This window comes from Gymnoscopelus microlampas (genome assembly GCF_963454915.1).
Source record: "Gymnoscopelus microlampas genome assembly, chromosome: 12".
In the NCBI taxonomy this organism is placed as follows: Eukaryota; Metazoa; Chordata; class Actinopteri; order Myctophiformes; family Myctophidae; genus Gymnoscopelus; species Gymnoscopelus microlampas.
The window spans coordinates 50,003,081-50,020,674 of record NC_139949.1 but is presented as its reverse complement, the minus strand read 5'-3'; the positions used below and the strand labels follow the sequence as shown (position 1 = coordinate 50,020,674).

Sequence of the window (17,594 nt, the reverse complement as noted above, 5' to 3'; positions counted from 1 at the left end):
TGACAATTATATGGTTAACACATTTTTAATAAGTGGTTAATCCTGTAACATGGTATATGGTGGTGTATGTTCCTGCATTTCTCTGAGCAGCATCAATGTGCAGTGATGGATATAGAGATGCAACTATGATTTTCCTATCAATTAATCTATAGATTACTTATCATCGAATCTAATAATCGAGAATCTGTTTTTTTATTGTTCGTATACCAACTAATTGATGAATGGCATCAGGCCTATTTTATACTATGTTGTTCAACCGTGTTGTGCAAGACTGAAAATAGCTGATCTACAAGCTCAAAATCAATTTTGAATCGGTTAATATATTAAATGAATGATTAAGCATTAATCATTAAACTTGATCAATTGGATTAACTGTTGCACTCCTATAGATGTATGTTCTCATGTCTACAGGCCTGGAAGGTCACATACCGTATATAAATAATGGACAGTACCCGAGACCAACAGTAGGGGGCAGCAACACCAACTGGCGTCTAGACAAAGTGGTCCGAAGAACATATACCCACAATGTATTGTTGACACATTTAAAACACAAAGAAAAGTAAAACGTGTTGTTTCTAAACAGTGTCGTTGTTAAGCAGCAGGAGGACGTTTGTTAGCAGCTCAACCACTGAAGCACAGTAACCATTTAAAGTACTTTATTTTGTTCACATACACTGGGAAATTCATGGTACATTATAATTCATTTGGGGGTTTATTTTAGTTTTTTTCCCCGTTGAAAACAATGTTTCCTGTTTATGATCTAAAACGAGCATTTATGGTGCTAAATAACAATCTGTGGGGAACACGGAGTAGTGTGTGTTTCATTCCGGACAAGATAGAAAGAAGGACGAGGACCGTGTCCGTCCTTCTTCATCGTCCGGGTGGAAACCCACTATCCAACAACAACAGAGCAGCAGAGAGTGAACGATACAGTGAATGATATAGAGAAGGTTTGTGTTATAATTACGTTTGCAGTGAACAAACCTTTGTGTAACTTGTGTCTAAGATTGTATTTATACGACAGTCTGTGTAAAGTTGTGAAAACAGGAGGAATTTTCACACGAAGTTCAAAGACTGTTTATTGTGTGGACTAATGCTAATGCTAAGCTAGCTTCAAGTACAGTCTAGACTCTAGAGTCCGTCCATTACAAGTGAACAGAGGTTTTCTTGTGAAAGTTTAACTTTAACCAGTTGGACGTTTTGAGGGACAGTCTGTAGTTTTCAACCTGAAGACACAAAGAGGACATTTAACCCAGATAGAGCTTTGAGCAACCAGGGCTTCACTCTGTGTTCCTCTGACAACGTGGGATGAGATTGAGAAGACAGTGAGTGAAATACCACGTTAACCTGCTGCTAAACCTGATCCTGTGACGTCACGTTCACCTGCTGCTAAACCTGACCCTGTGACGTCACGTTAACCTGCTGCTAAACCTGACCCTGTGACGTCACGTTAACCTGCTGCTAAACCTGACCCTGTGACGGTTGGAGAACTGAGGGACGTCCAGGAACGTTAACTAAGGAACCACACTTTGATTTGAGTTTTTTTTTGTTTATACTAAAAGAATACTGTGTAACTTGTGTTGGCCTGAAAGAAGAGGCGAATGAATCTGTGTTTTGAAAAAATTAAACGTGTACATTGAGTTTTATTGATTTTAATTTTTACAAAACAATAATAAATAATTGAATAACTGAGTAAAATATTTTTTTTTAAATAAAATGTACTTTATAAAATTATCCTACTTACCGTAATTACATTTTCTGTCAGAGAGAATTACATTAATATACTAATTATATTTTCCACATATTCAAGACAGCAAAAACAATACTTTGATCCTGGGCACCTTGAAGTGTAAAAGGTTATGAATTATAATTAAAGTGTTCTATGTTAAAGTAACTTACTCAGTTGACAAGTTATTAACACAATAAGTTACTCCTTCCTTGTCTAGTATTGTTGAAGTTGAATATAAGAGGATTTCCTCTTCTTCATTAATCCTAATCTCCTCTGGTATTTTAATTGTTTTATTCCAGACTCTGTGGAGTCCAGACAGCAGGTGCAGATGAACTCTCCAGACCCAGGCAGACCCGTTTCAATGAAACAGGAGGAACCTGAAGATAAGCCGGACCTCAGTACGTTTCATTCACTGTCTCTCTCTTCCCCTTTTCTAGCATCAAGGTGTTTATTGTCTTATACACATACAATACAGTTGCTAGTTTAACTATAATTCGGCAGTGGAATTGTCTTTGCTTCAAAAGCGTGGAATGAGATCAAATGAAATGGGATTTAACGTCAATAGTAGTTATAACTTTTTTTTTTAAATTGAAACACATTCAAAGAAAATTTGGTGGAAATTGGTGAGTTGGGCACATCCATAGTCTGGATGATTGTTTCTGGTCATGTGGCCTTTTCCACTGTAGTGTACACAGTGCCAACTTTGAGTGAATGCAGCTTCTTCCAACAGTTACAGTAAATAGTCTGTTAATGCACCCAGCAAGGACAAATCTTACTGTTTTTGGTGCCCAGATGTTCTGCCTTTAGGCCACTCGCACACAAGATGTCTCAAACTCTGATGGACAGATAGCAATGAAACTTGCTCTGCATATTCCCTGGAAGATGAACCCTAACTGAGTGTCCCCATAACTCCTAGTGCATAACTCCTGTCAAGCCAAAATAGTTACTTTTCACACAAGGTTGGGGCTGTTAATTGCTGGTGATGTAGAAGGTTGGGATGCATGGCAGCAGAAACATTTAAAAGAGATAATGGCAACTTTCACCTTATTTACGTTAGCTCATTATTTGCATTGCAGGAGTCCATCTTTTGATACATGTATTTCCTTGTGTAATCTTAAATGAAGGGTCAATTAATCAATCTTTGAACCCAAGATTCATATTTTGGAAAGTTGTCGTAGGCCATTTTGCCTTTACATTCTGCAAATAGTTATTCTTGACACAACTGCTGGGTCACCAATAATTAAAGTCATTATTCAATGTGTTCATTTCAGACCAGTGTGTGGATTCCAGACTGCAAGTGAAGATGAACTCTCCAGACTCATCCAGGGACATTTCTATTAAACAGGAGGAACCTGAAGACCATCCACACCTCAGTACGTATTTTAACTATATGACAATCTTGGCAAAAATGTCATCGTGACAATAATTATATCTGGTTATTATAGGATATAGGATAGGTTATCCTTTTGGCCTAAATGTTTTACTGTACCTTCGTGCTATTTACATTTTTTGACCAATAAAGTATTCAATCAATCAATATGCACAGGAATAATTAAATATGCAATACAAAAGAAAGATTGCACCACATTGTAAGTGTTTTCTATAGAGTGGCCGTAGACCCAAGCATCTTGAACAGGGTGTGTGTCACACAGCTGTCACACAGCTCACAGCTCAAGCCGCCAAGTGAATGATGTCATGAAACAGAAGCACCTCCAGCCATGAAAGCCGAAATGCCTGGTTAAAGTTTGGTAGTCATTGAAAACTGATTTTTATGGTGTTCCTCTGTAGGAGGTGAGAGGTTTGATCTGTGTGAGATAACACATAATGGATATTAAACAGGCTTTTTTCCTTGTCTAGTATTGTTGAAGTTGAATATAAGAGGATTTCCTCTTCTTCATTAATCCTAATCTCCTCTGGTATTTTAATTGTTTTATTCCAGACTCTGTGGAGTCCAGACAGCAGGTGCAGATGAACTCTCCAGACCCAGGCAGACCCGTTTCAATGAAACAGGAGGAACCTGAAGATAAGCCGGACCTCAGTACGTTTCATTCACTGTCTCTCTCTTCCCCTTTTCTAGCATCAAGGTGTTTATTGTCTTAAACACATACAATACAGTTGCTAGTTTAACTATAATTCGGCAGTGGAATTGTCTTTGCTTCAAAAGCGTGGAATGAGATCAAATGAAATGGGATTTAACGTCAATAGTAGTTATAACTTTTTGTTTAAATTGAAACACATTCAAAGAAAATTTGGTGGAAATTGGTGAGTTTGGCACATCCATAGTCTGGATGATTGTTTCTGGTCATGTGGCCTTTTCCACTGTAGTGTACACAGTGCCAACTTTGAGTGAATGCAGCTTCTTCCAACAGTTACAGTAAATAGTCCGTTAATGCACCCAGCAAGGACAAATCTTACTGTTTTTGGTGCCCAGATGTTCTGCCTTTAGGCCACTCGCACACAAGATGTCTCAAACTCTGATGGACAGATAGCAATGAAACTTGCTCTGCATATTCCCTGGAAGATGAACCCTAACTGAGTGTCCCCATAACTCCTAGTGCATAACTCCTGTCAAGCCAAAATAGTTACTTTTCACACAAGGTTGGGGCTGCTAATTGCTGGTGATGTAGAAGGTTGGGATGCATGGCAGCAGAAACATTTAAAAGAGATAATGGCAACTTTCACCTTATTTACGTTAGCTCATTATTTGCATTGCAGGAGTCCATCTTTTGATACATGTATTTCCTTGTGTAATCTTAAATAAAGGGTCAATTAATCAATCTTTGAACCCAAGATTCATATTTTGTAAAGTTGTCGTAGGCCATTTTGCCTTTACATTCTGCAAATAGTTATTCTTGACACAACTGCTGGGTCACCAATAATTAAAGTCATTATTCAATGTGTTCATTTCAGACCAGTGTGTGGATTCCAGACTGCAAGTGAAGATGAACTCTCCAGACTCATCCAGGGACATTTCTATTAAACAGGAGGAACCTGAAGACCATCCACACCTCAGTACGTATTTTAACTATATGACAATCTTGGCAAAAATGTCATCGTGACAATAATTATATCTGGTTATTATAGGATATAGGATAGGTTATCCTTTTGGCCTAAATGTTTTACTGTACCTTCGTGCTATTTACATTTTTTGACCAATAAAGTATTCAATCAATCAATATGCACAGGCATAATTAAATATGCAATACAAAAGAAAGATTGCACCACATTGTAAGTGTTTTCTATAGAGTGGCCGTAGACCCAAGCATCTTGAACAGGGTGTGTGTCACACAGCTCACAGCTCAAGCCGCCAAGTGAATGATGTCATGAAACAGAAGCACCTCCAGCCATGAAAGCCGAAATGCCTGGTTAAAGTTTGGTAGTCATTGAAAACTGATTTTTATGGTGTTCCTCTGTAGGAGGTGAGAGGTTTGATCTGTGTGAGATAACACATAATGGATATTAAACAGGCTTTTTATTAGCTTCTTGATTTGAAGTTTAACCACTTGAACCCTAGCATCCCTATGTAGTGCTCTTTTAAATAGCTGATCTACAAGCTCACATTGCATCTCAAAAGATTTGGTTTAGAGGGAAAAAAGAGAGGACCAAGTACAGAATATAGAGAGTACAGGGTCGACCCTAGCCTGGTAAACCCTCCCTCCAGAAATCTCATTTCCATTTGATTTCTGGAGTGAGTCTGGCCTGATCGCCCATTCTGCAATATTGGCTGTGGGCTGGAGTTGGGCGGGAGTAATACCGTTGACTGACAACCCCTTCAGCCAATGATCGTTTTTCCCCTTCAGCCAATCAGCAGTTCATTTTTACCACCTCCAGACTATGTGACGCAACGGGACTTTTGAGACGGCCATGCCCAAAATAGGTTGCCTTATTGGGATACATGCGTGTCACTCCCCGCCCCTGCCGGTTCTCTAAATTTATATTTTTAAATAGGCTCTGTCATGATTAATTGACCACATATATGAAGTTAAACAACTCAATTCTATCCAAACGATATCTTAATTCTAAATTCCGTGCCTCAAAAAAGAAGTTTGAGACCGTTTTAAAAACAAAAGTAAGAAGTGAAGGCATTCGGACAAAAACAATGGCTGCCGTTCGTCTTTTGTCGGCTGCACTCAGGCTGCACTCAGCTTCATTCGGGCTCACTCTAACTCGCCACCTGATTGGCCAACTGTCACTGTCAATCACAGAACGATGAGCGACGACGCTGATGGGCTCGTTAATTTGGTGAACGGGCTAGAAACGCCCAGACAAGCCTTCGGGCCAGACTCCTTCCTGAAATCAAATGGAAATGAGATTTCTGGAGGGAGGGTTTACCAGGCTAGGTCGACCCTGCTCAACATTAGTATTAGTTCAATCAATAAGTTATGTTTTTCACACCTTCAGAGAATATCCATGGTCGCAATGGGGACGTAGTTAGATGCCAATAAATAAATATATAATGTAATTATTATGTATTATTATATATAATATAATTGTTGAAGTTTTACATCAAAAGTCCAATCATAATTACTTCCCGTCAAACAAACATAATATGAGATAACATCGGCAGGTAAGTAGGTAGTCTTGAGAACCAATTATTACCGAGCCATGTGGCCCATAGGCCAGGAGCTTATCTCCTGTTTCTGTGGCATGAGGTGCCTTAATGTACAAGTATTATCCCCCAGCCATGATGTACAAGTACAACCCCTGGACAAGACGCTAGTATGTCACAGGGACTTATCCCAGTCCAACCTTTGAGGCTGTGTGCCAAGCAAGGGGCCAGCCTGAGATTTTTACATTGACGCCAATACGGAAGAGACAGTTCATATGAATGGCCTGTAGTTTAGCTGTTTTACCCCTGCTGGTGTCAGAAAGAATTTATCTCAATGAAAGCGGATGGGTTTTTTGACAAACTTTAGACTAGATAGACTAGACCTTAATAAAAATTGGCATAAATACTATGCTTCCAGTCGCTATTTTAAAGTCTCCTTTCAATCATCATGATATGCGTTTTTACAATTTATTTTAAATTTGACGATAAAGTAGGTTATTCTCTAGGAGGGGCGGGATGATTTGATTGACAAGCTACACAACCAATAGCATTCATTCCCCGCCCCCGCTCTTGATTGACAAGCTACCCAACCAATAGCATTCATATCCAGTTGCAAAGGATATGACGCGGCATTGAAAGATGGCGGATTGCACACAGCTGAACAATCGGCTTCATTTTCGGTCTGTAGAAACCAATGGCGTGGCGCTGTCCATTCTTTTTATACAGTCTATGGTGCCAAGCAGGGATAGCCTGGTAAACCATTATCACATAATCATATGTCTTCTGCAGACCGGTCTGCCCCCAAGCGCTGGGTGGGTGTTTTACAGAAACCAATATAAGTGGAAGAGCCAATCAGTGTCTGCGCTCAGGGCCCTGTGATTGACAGACGCAGGCTAAAGCAGGGAGACATTGGGTCCCATTGTTATAGTCTTTGGTATGACCCGGCCGGGGGATTGAACTTGAACCTTCCAATCTCAGGGCGGACACTCCAACCAATCCTAACACTTTTTTGGAAAAAAAAAAAAAATCAAGATCTTTCAAGAATAGCACATCTACAAGCTCATAGCGCGGCACTCTGTGAATTATTAATTATCTTATAAACTATACATTAAATGTTTCCAAAAACAACTCAGTTGTGATTGGCTCAGAGCCACCCAGCCCCTGTTTCACTGGGAATTACGTTAAAATGTGGTTGTGAAAAAACATTACAGCTGGTCTCTTTAAGTGGTTGATAACATTCAAATAAGTATATCTTCTTCAACTATTTCCAGATTTCAGTGCATGGCACGTCACTAGAAAGCTTACAGGCTGCACTTTAATAATCTGTAAGAAACTGAAACATGACAATGACTTGCAGCACATTATATTAGATTAGAAAAATACTTACTTGGCCTACTGGCAGCATGCACAAGAAATTTGGCGCTGATCGGTACAGTGGTTTATGAAATTAGCCCCAGAAACAGACCCCGATGAAGACCTTTCAGGTCGATACGTGTTGGTCATATTGTTGCCTTGCTCAAAATAAATAAATCCAATCCATCAAAGAAAATCAATAAAAGACGGAGTGCCTTGGATTTATTTTCTTTGCAAGTCTGCAGTCCACACCATTTTGGAATTAAGCAGTACTTCTTTGAAAACCTTTTTTGTTCATAGGCCCCGACACAGACAGATTCTTATTTAGTAACTGTCTTAGTAGGTCTTAGTAGGCAATGGCTTTGTACATGGAACATGGAAGATACAAAAATTGATTTACATTTTAGGAATCCAGTGTTGACTATCATGTTGTTTTTCTGCTCCTAGACATCCTGCACATGGTTGTGTGTAAAGAGGAGGTTTCTCCTGAACAGGAGAGGAGCCCCAGTCTGCTCCAGGAGGAACCAGAGCCTCCACACATTAAAGAGGAACAGGAGGAGCTACTTCAAAGACCAGAGGAGCCTGTTGGGTCAATGTTGACATTACTAGCAGTGAAAAGTGAAGTTGATGATGAAGACATATCTTCACACTGCTCTGAAGTTGAACTTAAACTTGAATCTGACACTGAAGTCACTGAAGACAGTGATGATTGGGAGGAGACGAGTGGAGGTGTCCACACTGGAGAAACACCTTTCAAGTGTAAACAGTGTAACAAGAGTTTTAGCAGTTCATATTGTCTCAAGACACACCAGCGTGTCCACACTGGAGAAAAACCTTTCCACTGTGAACATTGTGACAAGCGTTTCAGTGAGTCAGGTCACTTGAAGACACACCAGCGTTTCCACACGGGAGAAAAACCTTTCCACTGTAAACGGTGTAACAAGAGTTTCAGCAGTTCATATTTTCTCAAGACACACCAGCGTGTCCACACTGGAGAAAAACCTTTCCACTGTAAACAGTGTAACAAGAGTTTCAGCAGTTCATATTGTCTCAAGACACACCAGCGTGTCCACACTGGAGAAAAACCTTTCCACTGTGAACATTGTGACAAGCGTTTCAGTGAGTCGGGTCACTTGAAGACACACCAGCGTGTCCACACTGGAGAAAAACCTTTCCACTGTGAACATTGCGACAAGAGTTTCACTCAGTCATCTGAGCTGAAGAGACACCAGTATGTCCACACTGGAGAAAAACCTTTCCACTGTGAACATTGTGACAAGAGTTTCATTCAGTCATCTGAACTGAAGAGACACCAGTATGTCCACACTGGAGAAAAACCTTTCACCTGTGAACATTGTGACAAGAGTTTCACTCAGTCATCTGAACTGAAGAGACACCAGTATGTCCACACTGGAGAAAAACCTTTCCACTGTGAACATTGCGACAAGAGTTTCACTCAGTCATCTGAACTGAAGAGACACCAGTATGTCCACACTGGAGAAAAACCTTTCCACTGTGAACATTGTGACAAGAGTTTCATTCAGTCATCTGAACTGAAGAGACACCAGTATGTCCACACTGGAGAAAAACCTTTCACCTGTGAACATTGTGACAAGAGTTTCTCTTCGCCATTTGAACTGAAGAGACATGAGCGTGTCCACACTGGAGAAAAACCTTTCCACTGTAAACTTTGTGACAAGAGTTTCAGTCAGTTGGTTTCGCTGAAGACACACCAGCGTGTCCACACTGGAGAAAAACCTTTCCACTGTAAACATTGTGATAAGAGTTTCAGTCGGTCAGATTACCTGAAGAAACACCATTGTTCCCACACTGGAGAAAAACCTTTCCACTGTAAACATTGTGATAAGAGTTTCAGTCGGTCAGATTACCTGAAGAAACACCATTGTTCCCACACTGGAGAAAAACCTTTCACCTGTGAACATTGTGACAAGAGTTTCTCTTCGCCATCTGAACTGAAGAGACATGAGCGTGTCCACACTGGAGAAAAACCTTTCCACTGTAAACAGTGTAACAATAGTTTCAGAAGTTCATATTGTCTCAAGATACACCAGCGTGTCCACACTGGAGAAAAACCTTTCACCTGTGAACAGTGTAACAAGAGTTTCAGTCAGTTGGGTGACTTTAACAGACACCAACGTGTCCACACTGGAGAAAAAACGTTCCACTGTAAACTTTGTAACAAGAGTTTCAGTCAGTCAAGTTCCCTGAAGACACACCAACGTACTCACACCAGCTAAAAGCCTTTCCTCTCTACACATTGTGACAAGAGTTTCAGTCCATCAGATGACCTGAATAGACACAAGCATGTCCACACCATGAAAAACCTTACTTGATTGAGTACTTTATAATTGATTGATCGAATACTTTGATTGAATACTTTATAAACAGTTTGAAAAAAAGGCACAGAGGCACAGACTTACACTTGCATACAAAAGAATGCTAAAAGTATAACCCAATAATCCCAGGGCGTGTTGCCATCGAGGTCCTGTGTAGTGATTCAATTAAATCCACTGTAAACATGGGACAAGAGTTTCACTGATTCGAATAACCTGAAGATACTACAGCATATCCACACTGGAGAAAAAACATTTCACTCTAAACAGTGTAACAATAGTTTCATTCAGACAGGTCACCTTAAGACATACCAGCGTGTCCACACAGGAGACTACTCTTTTTCAGTCAATTAAGTGCTCTGAAAAGAGACCAGTGAATTCACACCAAGGGATACAATCTGTCCACTATAAATCAGTACTGGGAGGATCAAATTAAACAGCCTATGTTGGCAAGGAATTGGATAGACAAGAAAACATTATGGATAACCAAATTATATCGCTCCTGTAAACAGAGGTCTTCATTAGGATTTGTCCTTTGGAGACATTCCCCAACTTTGTTTTTAACGTTAATTTGGCAGTAACCATTTTTGTTGATTTATGTTAAGCTAGAGGATGCCATTACTGTGGTCAAATTGTTTTGGCGTTATTACGTTATACTATAAATTACCATGTAATCCATATAATATACATTTTAAATGGTACAACTATAGTAGAGTATGTATATTTGATATCATTTTGTGTTCCATTACTTTTCCCATGAAGCACCATTTCAATGTTTTTTCTTATTAAATATCAGTTAAATGAGTGAACATTTTGCATGCATTTTTTTAATGAATTATGACTATTTATTACGCTTATTGGAATGACACTGTGGGAGCCAACCCAGTGCAGAGCCAGGAAAGGAAAGAGGTGCACCGCCTACATAGATACACTGCGGCGCGACAGCTGAGCTGACAACACTTCAGAGCTCAAGACCGTGATGTTAGACAGGAGGGTGTGGAAGGAAGCGATTCAGGAGTCCCGAGTTGGTGTTGGCTAGTCCGCACTCGCATCACATTGGAATGGCTAGATCACTATTAAGTTGTATTACATCATTAAAGTGTGATGAGATGGCAATCAAATGCTGTGAAAAGCAGTACACACACATAAGTACACAAACGCGTGCAAGATGTTAAGTTATTATGCTATGAGTCTGAAACATTTGTATACAGTACAAGATCTCAACATCTGCAGTTACAGAAAGAGTTGAAAAGGAGAAGAAAGTATAGAAGAAAGTAAAATAGAAGTAAGCAAAATAAACAGAAAGGAACAACTATAGCCTACAGTATGTCTCTAGAAGTATACCTTCTTGTCGCCCTACACCTTGTCACAATAATATGATATCTCATGATTAGTTACCCCATTTAGGTCAGCCCGACCCAGTGCAATTCATCCTTTACAATCGATCTATCTTACAGAACTGTTTTCCTGTTTCTCAGAACATTCTGATGCAATAACCAAACTCATAACTGTCTGGAACATTCATTCATTCTCTTCTCCATACAATAACTTCATATAAAGAATAATTCAGCTCCGAAATAGCTTCTGTCACAATTTATCGTAGAGATATTGATACATTTGCACAGTTTGACAATTATATGGTTAACACATGTTTAATAAGTGGTTAATCCTGTAACATGGTATATGGTGGTGTATGTTCCTGCATTTCTCTGAGCAGCATCAATGTGCAGTGATGGATATAGAGATGCAACTATGATGTTCCTATCAATTAATCTATAGATTACTTATCATCGAATCTAATAATCGAGAATCTGTTTTTTTATTGTTCGTATACCAACTAATTGATGAATGGCATCAGGCCTATTTTATACTATGTTGTTCAAACGTGTTGTGCAAGACTGAAAATAGCTGATCTACAAGCTCAAAATCAATTTTGAATCGGTTAATATATTAAATTAATGATTAAGCATTAATCATTAAACTGGATCAATTGGATTAACTGTTGCACTCCTATAGATGTATGTTCTCATGTCTACAGGCCTGGAAGGTCACATACCGTATATAAATAATGGACAGTACCCGAGACCAACAGTAGGGGGCAGCAACACCAACTGGCGTCTAGACAAAGTGGTCAGAAGAACATATACCCACAATGTATTGTTGACACTTTTAAAACACAAAGAAAAGTAAAACGTGTCGTTTCTAAACAGTGTCGTCGTTAAGCAGCAGGAGGACGTTTGTTAGCAGCTCAACCACTGAAGCACAGTAACCATTTAAAGTACTTTATTTTGTTTACATACACTGGGAAATTCATGGTACATTATAATTCATTGGGGGTTTATTTTAGTTTATTTCCCGTTGAAAACAATGTTTCCTGTTTATGATCTAAAACGAGCATTCATGGTGCTAAATGACAATCTGTGGGGAACACGGAGTAGTGTGTGTTTCATTCCGGACAAGATAGAAAGAAGGACTAGGACCGTGTCCGTCCTTCTTTATCGTCCGGGTGGAAACCCACTCTCCACCAACAACAGAGTAGCAGAGAGTGAACGATACAGTGAATGATATAGAGAAGGTTTGTGTTATAATTACGTTTGCAGTGAACACACCTTTGTGTAACCTGTGTCTGAGATTGTCTTTGTACGACAGTCTGTGAAAAGTAGTGAAAACAGGAGGAATTTACACACGAAGTTCAAAGACTGTTTATTTTGTGGACTAATGCTAATGCTAAGCTAGCTTCAAGTACAGTCTAGAGACTCTAGAGTTCGTCCATTACAAGTGAACAGAGGTTTTCTAGTGAAAGTTTAACTTAAACCAGTTGGACGTTTTGAGGGACAGTCTGTAGTTTTCAACCTGAAGACACAAAGAGGACATTTAACCGAGATAGAGCTTTGAGCAACCAGGGCTTCACTCTGTGTTCCTCTGACAACGTGGGATGAGATTGAGAAGACAGTGAGTGAAATACCACGTTAACCTGCTGCTAAACCTGACCATGTGACGTCACGTTAACCTGCTGCTAAACCTGAACCTGTGACGGTTGGAGAACCGAGGGACGTCCAGGAACGTTAACTAAGGAACCACACTTTGATTTGAGTTTTTTTTTTGTTTATACTAAAAGAATACTGTGTAACTTGTGTTGGCCTGAAAGAAGAGGGGCATTTCAATATTACGGTTATAAATCTGAATCTGTGTTTTCCTGTAAAAATTAAACTTGTACATTAAAGGTAGGGTAAGTGATTTACTTTTGTTAAAATAAGTGTTAAATAGCTCTATATTGTGATAGTACTCATTGCTATAGAGTGTTTGCTCAGTAAAAGGAGTCTCCCATGTCTCTCCAGCTCTTTATTTAACATTAAATGCCTTTTCAGTGCTCTCTCCTGATTGGCTTAAATTTTGTCACCTACCTGAAAATGTGCTATATTTTGTTTACTAAAGAGCTGGAGAGACCCCTGTGACCGAACAAACGCTCTGTAGCAATGATTACTATCAGAATATAGTACTTTAACCTTTTTTTTTAACAAAAAATATCCCAAAAATATCACTTACTGAAGTGATACTGAACTGAATTTAAAAAAAAACATTATCGTACTTACCTTAATTACATTTTCTGTCAGAGAGGATTACATTAAGATACTAATTATATTTTCCACATAATATTTAAGACAGTAAAAAACATGCTTTGATCCTGGGCAACTTGAAGTGTAAAAGGTTATGAATTATAATTACAGTGTTCTATGTTAAAGTAACTTACCCAGTTGACAAGTTATTAACACAATAAGTTACTCCTTCCTTGTCTGTTATTGTTGAAGTTGAATATAAGAGGAGTTCCTCTTCCTCATTAATCCTAAACTCCTCTGGTATTTTAATTGTTTTATTCCAGACTCTGTGGAGTCCAGACAGCAGGTGCAGATGAACTCTCCAGACCCAGCCAGACCTGTTTCAATGAAACAGGAGGAACCTGAAGATCAGCCAGACCTCAGTATGTTTCATTCACTGTCTCTCTCTCTCTTCCCCTTTTCTGCATCAAGGTGTTTATTGTCTTATACACATACAATACAGTTGCTAGTTTCACTATAATTCGGCAGTGGAATTGTTTTTGCGTGGAATGAGATCAAATGAAATGGGATATAACGTCAATAGTAATTATAACTTTTTTTAAAATTGAAACACATTCAAAGAAAATTTGCCAGAACAGTAGAATGTTTTATTTAGAAATTGGTGAGTTTCGCACATCCATAGTCTGGATGATTGTTTCTGGTCATGTGGCCTTTTCCACTGTAGTGTACACAGTGCCAACTTTGAGTGAATGCAGCTTCTTCCAACAGTTACAGTAAATAGTCCTTTAATGCACCCAGCAAGGATGAATCTTACTGTTTTTGGTGCCCAAATGCTCCGCCTTTAGGCCACTCGCACACAAGATGTCTCAAACTCTGATGGACAGATAGCAATGAAACTGGCTCTGCATATTCCCTGGAAGATGAACCCTAACTGAGTGTCCCCATAACTAAAATAGTTACTTTTCACACAAGGTTGGGGCTGCTAATTGCTGGTGGTGTAGAAGGATGGGATGCATGGCAGCAGAAACATTTAAAAGAGAGAATGGCAACTTTCACCTTATTTACTTTAGACCATTATTTGCATTGTAGGAGTCCATCTTTTGATACATGTATTTCCTTGTGTAATCTTAAATAAAGGGTCAATTAATCAATCTTTGAACCCAAGATTCATATTTTGGAAAGTTGGCATAGGCCATTTTGCCTTTACATTCTGCAAATAGTTATCCTTGACACCACTGCTGCCTGGGTCTCCAATAATTAAAGTCATTCAATGTGTTCATTTCAGACCAGTGTGTGGAGTCCAGACTGCAGGTGAAGATGAACTCTCCAGACTCATCCAGGGACATTTCTATTAAACAGGAGGAACCTGAAGACCATCCACACCTCAGTATGTATTTTAACTATATGATAATCTTGGCAAAAATGTCATCGTGACAATAATTATATCCGGTTATTATAGGATATAGGATAGGTTATCCTTTTTTACTGTACCTTTGTGCTATTTACATTTTTTGACTAATAAAGTATTCAATCAATCAATATGCATAGGCATCATTAAATATGCAATACAAAAGAAAAATTGCACCACATTGTAAATGTTTTCTACAGAGTGGCCGTAGACCCAAGCATCTAGAACAGGGGTTCTCAACCAGTGGTCCAGGGACCACCAGTGCCAGTGGTCTTTGAGGGGGTTCCAGGGGGTCCCCAGCTAAATGATAGATATCTAGGAACCAAATGGACCCTTATCATAAGTACTCTCTCTGAGTTAAATTAACATTGATTTTACAATATAAATTAGGGTCCCAGACTTGGAAATGCCATTAAATGGGGGTCCGTAGCCTAATGCATGTCAAATTGGGGGTCCTTGAAATGAAAATGTTTGAGAATCACTGCTAGAGCCATAAAAATCTTCTCTTATGGGGATCCCTGGTATATCTTTACAAATGGGTGGTCCGCAGGCTAATAAGTGTCAATTTGGGGGTCCTTGACATGAAAAGGGTTGAAAACCACTGATCTAGAACAGGGTGTGTGTCTCACAGCTCACAGCTCAAGCCGCCAAGTGAATGATGTCATGAAACAGAAGCACCTCCAGCCATGAAAGCCATAAATGCCTGGTTAAAGTCTGGTACTCATTGAAAACAGATTTTTGTGGTGTTCCTCTGTAGGGGGTGAGAGGTCTGATATGTGTGAGATAACACACATATGGATATTAAACAGGCTTTTTATTAGCTTTTTGATTTGAAGTTTAACCACTTGAACCCTAGCATCCCTATGTAGTGCTCTTTTAAATAGCTGATCTACAAACTCACATTGCATCACAAAAGATTTGGTTTAGAGGGAAAAAAGAGAGGACCAAGTACAGAATATACAGTACAGGGTCGACCCTGCTCAACATTAGTATTAGTTCAATCAATAAGTTATGTTTTTCACACCTTCAGAGAATATCCATGGTCGCAATGGGGACGTAGTTAGATGCCAATGAATAAATATATAATGTAATTATTATGTATTATTATTATATATAATATAATTGTTGTAGTTTTACATCAAAAGTCCAATCATAATTACTTTCTGTCAAACAAACATAATATGAGATAACATCGGCAGGTAAGTAGGTAGTCTTGAGAACCAATTATTACCGATCCATGTGGCCCATAGGCCAGGAACTTATCTCCTGTTTCTGTGGCGTGAGGTGCCTTAATGTACAAGTATGATCCCCCAGCCATGATGTACAAGTACAACCCCTGGACAAGACGCTAGTATGTCACAGGGACTTATCCCAGTCCAACCTTTGAGGCTGTGTGCCAAGCAAGGGGCCAGCCTGAGATTTTTACATTGATGCCAATACGGAAGAGACAGTTCATATGAATGGCCTGTAGTTTCGCTGTTTTACCCCTGCTGGTGTCAGAAATAATTTATCTCAATGAAAGCGGATGGGTTTTTGACAAACTTTAGACTAGATTTTATTACCTTAATACACATTATCATAAATATATGCTTCCAGTCGATAGTTTAAAGTCTCCTTTCAATCATCATGATATGCGTTTTGGTAAACTATGGTCCCATTTATTTTAAATCTGACGATAAAGTAGGTTATTCTCTAGGAGGGGCGGGATGATTTGATTGACAGGCTACACAACCAATAGCATTCATTCCCCGCCCCCGCTCTTGATTGACAAGCCACCCAACCAATAGCATTCATATCCGGTTGCAAAGGATATGACGCGATATTGAAAGATGGCGAGTGACGCGATGCACGGAGCAGGTCGCTCGTAGAATCGCAGCCTTCCAGATGGATTGATAAAGCTAAAAATATAAGTTAAATGACCATTTTTGCCAAGTCATAACACCTAATAGTGAAACCGGTGACCAGAGCTGATGAAAAAATATCTCATAATGCCGCCGAAAAAGAACGAGAGGAAGACGGCTGGACGCTCAGCAGCTAATGCTAAACCTGCTATAACAAACAATGGACACGATGAGGATACTGACGAAGACTACGAAGAACTACCCAACGGGGAGTTTAACGAAGAACGCATAGACTTTATAGTGGAGCGAGTAACCACCAATATTACCAAGATGTTAGAAAGCAAGCTGAATGCCATACTCAAACCAGTCAATGAGCTGTCAAAGAAATTCGACACGCTGTTTGAGAGAATGGAAGGAGTCGAGCAGCGCGTTTCAGACTTACAAGATGCACGAACAGTCACGGAACCACGAATGGACTCGGTAGAGACCAATCTTAAAAGAGCATTGGAACGCCTCGATAAGGTCGAGAATGAAAATCTAAGACAACGCGTGAGGATACTGGGACTAAAAGAGGGATCAGAAGGAAAAGACCCGGTGAAATTCTTCGAAAAGTGGATCCCTGAGGTCTTGGATCTACAAGGAGACCCAGTTCGGGTCGAGACGGCCCGTCGCACTGGACCACCACTCAAATATCGAGGAAAAGAAGCTCCACGGGCTCTAGTAGTAAAATTCCAGACCTACAACGACATGAAAGCGGCGATAGATAAAGGCAACATTAAAGTAGAAGAACAAGACATGTCTTT

The 17,594-nt window shown here is 39.5% G+C and overlaps 1 protein-coding gene across 1 annotated transcript in view; it reads left to right on the top strand.

Annotated features, from left to right (window-relative positions):
• Window positions 1-389: 389 nt before the first annotated feature.
• Window positions 390-17,594, top strand: part of LOC311057413 (uncharacterized protein) — a gene marked incomplete at both ends in the record, with an annotated part of 61,226 nt that continues 44,021 nt past the window's right edge. Inside the window, 7 exons of the mRNA XM_084074372.1 lie at window positions 390-420; window positions 2,029-2,127; window positions 3,518-3,520; window positions 3,669-3,767; window positions 5,146-5,148; window positions 13,866-13,964; window positions 14,828-14,929. Of these exons, the coding sequence (XP_083930498.1) occupies window positions 390-420; window positions 2,029-2,127; window positions 3,518-3,520; window positions 3,669-3,767; window positions 5,146-5,148; window positions 13,866-13,964; window positions 14,828-14,929 (436 nt within the window). The remainder of the gene's footprint in view (window positions 421-2,028; window positions 2,128-3,517; window positions 3,521-3,668; window positions 3,768-5,145; window positions 5,149-13,865; window positions 13,965-14,827; window positions 14,930-17,594) is intronic.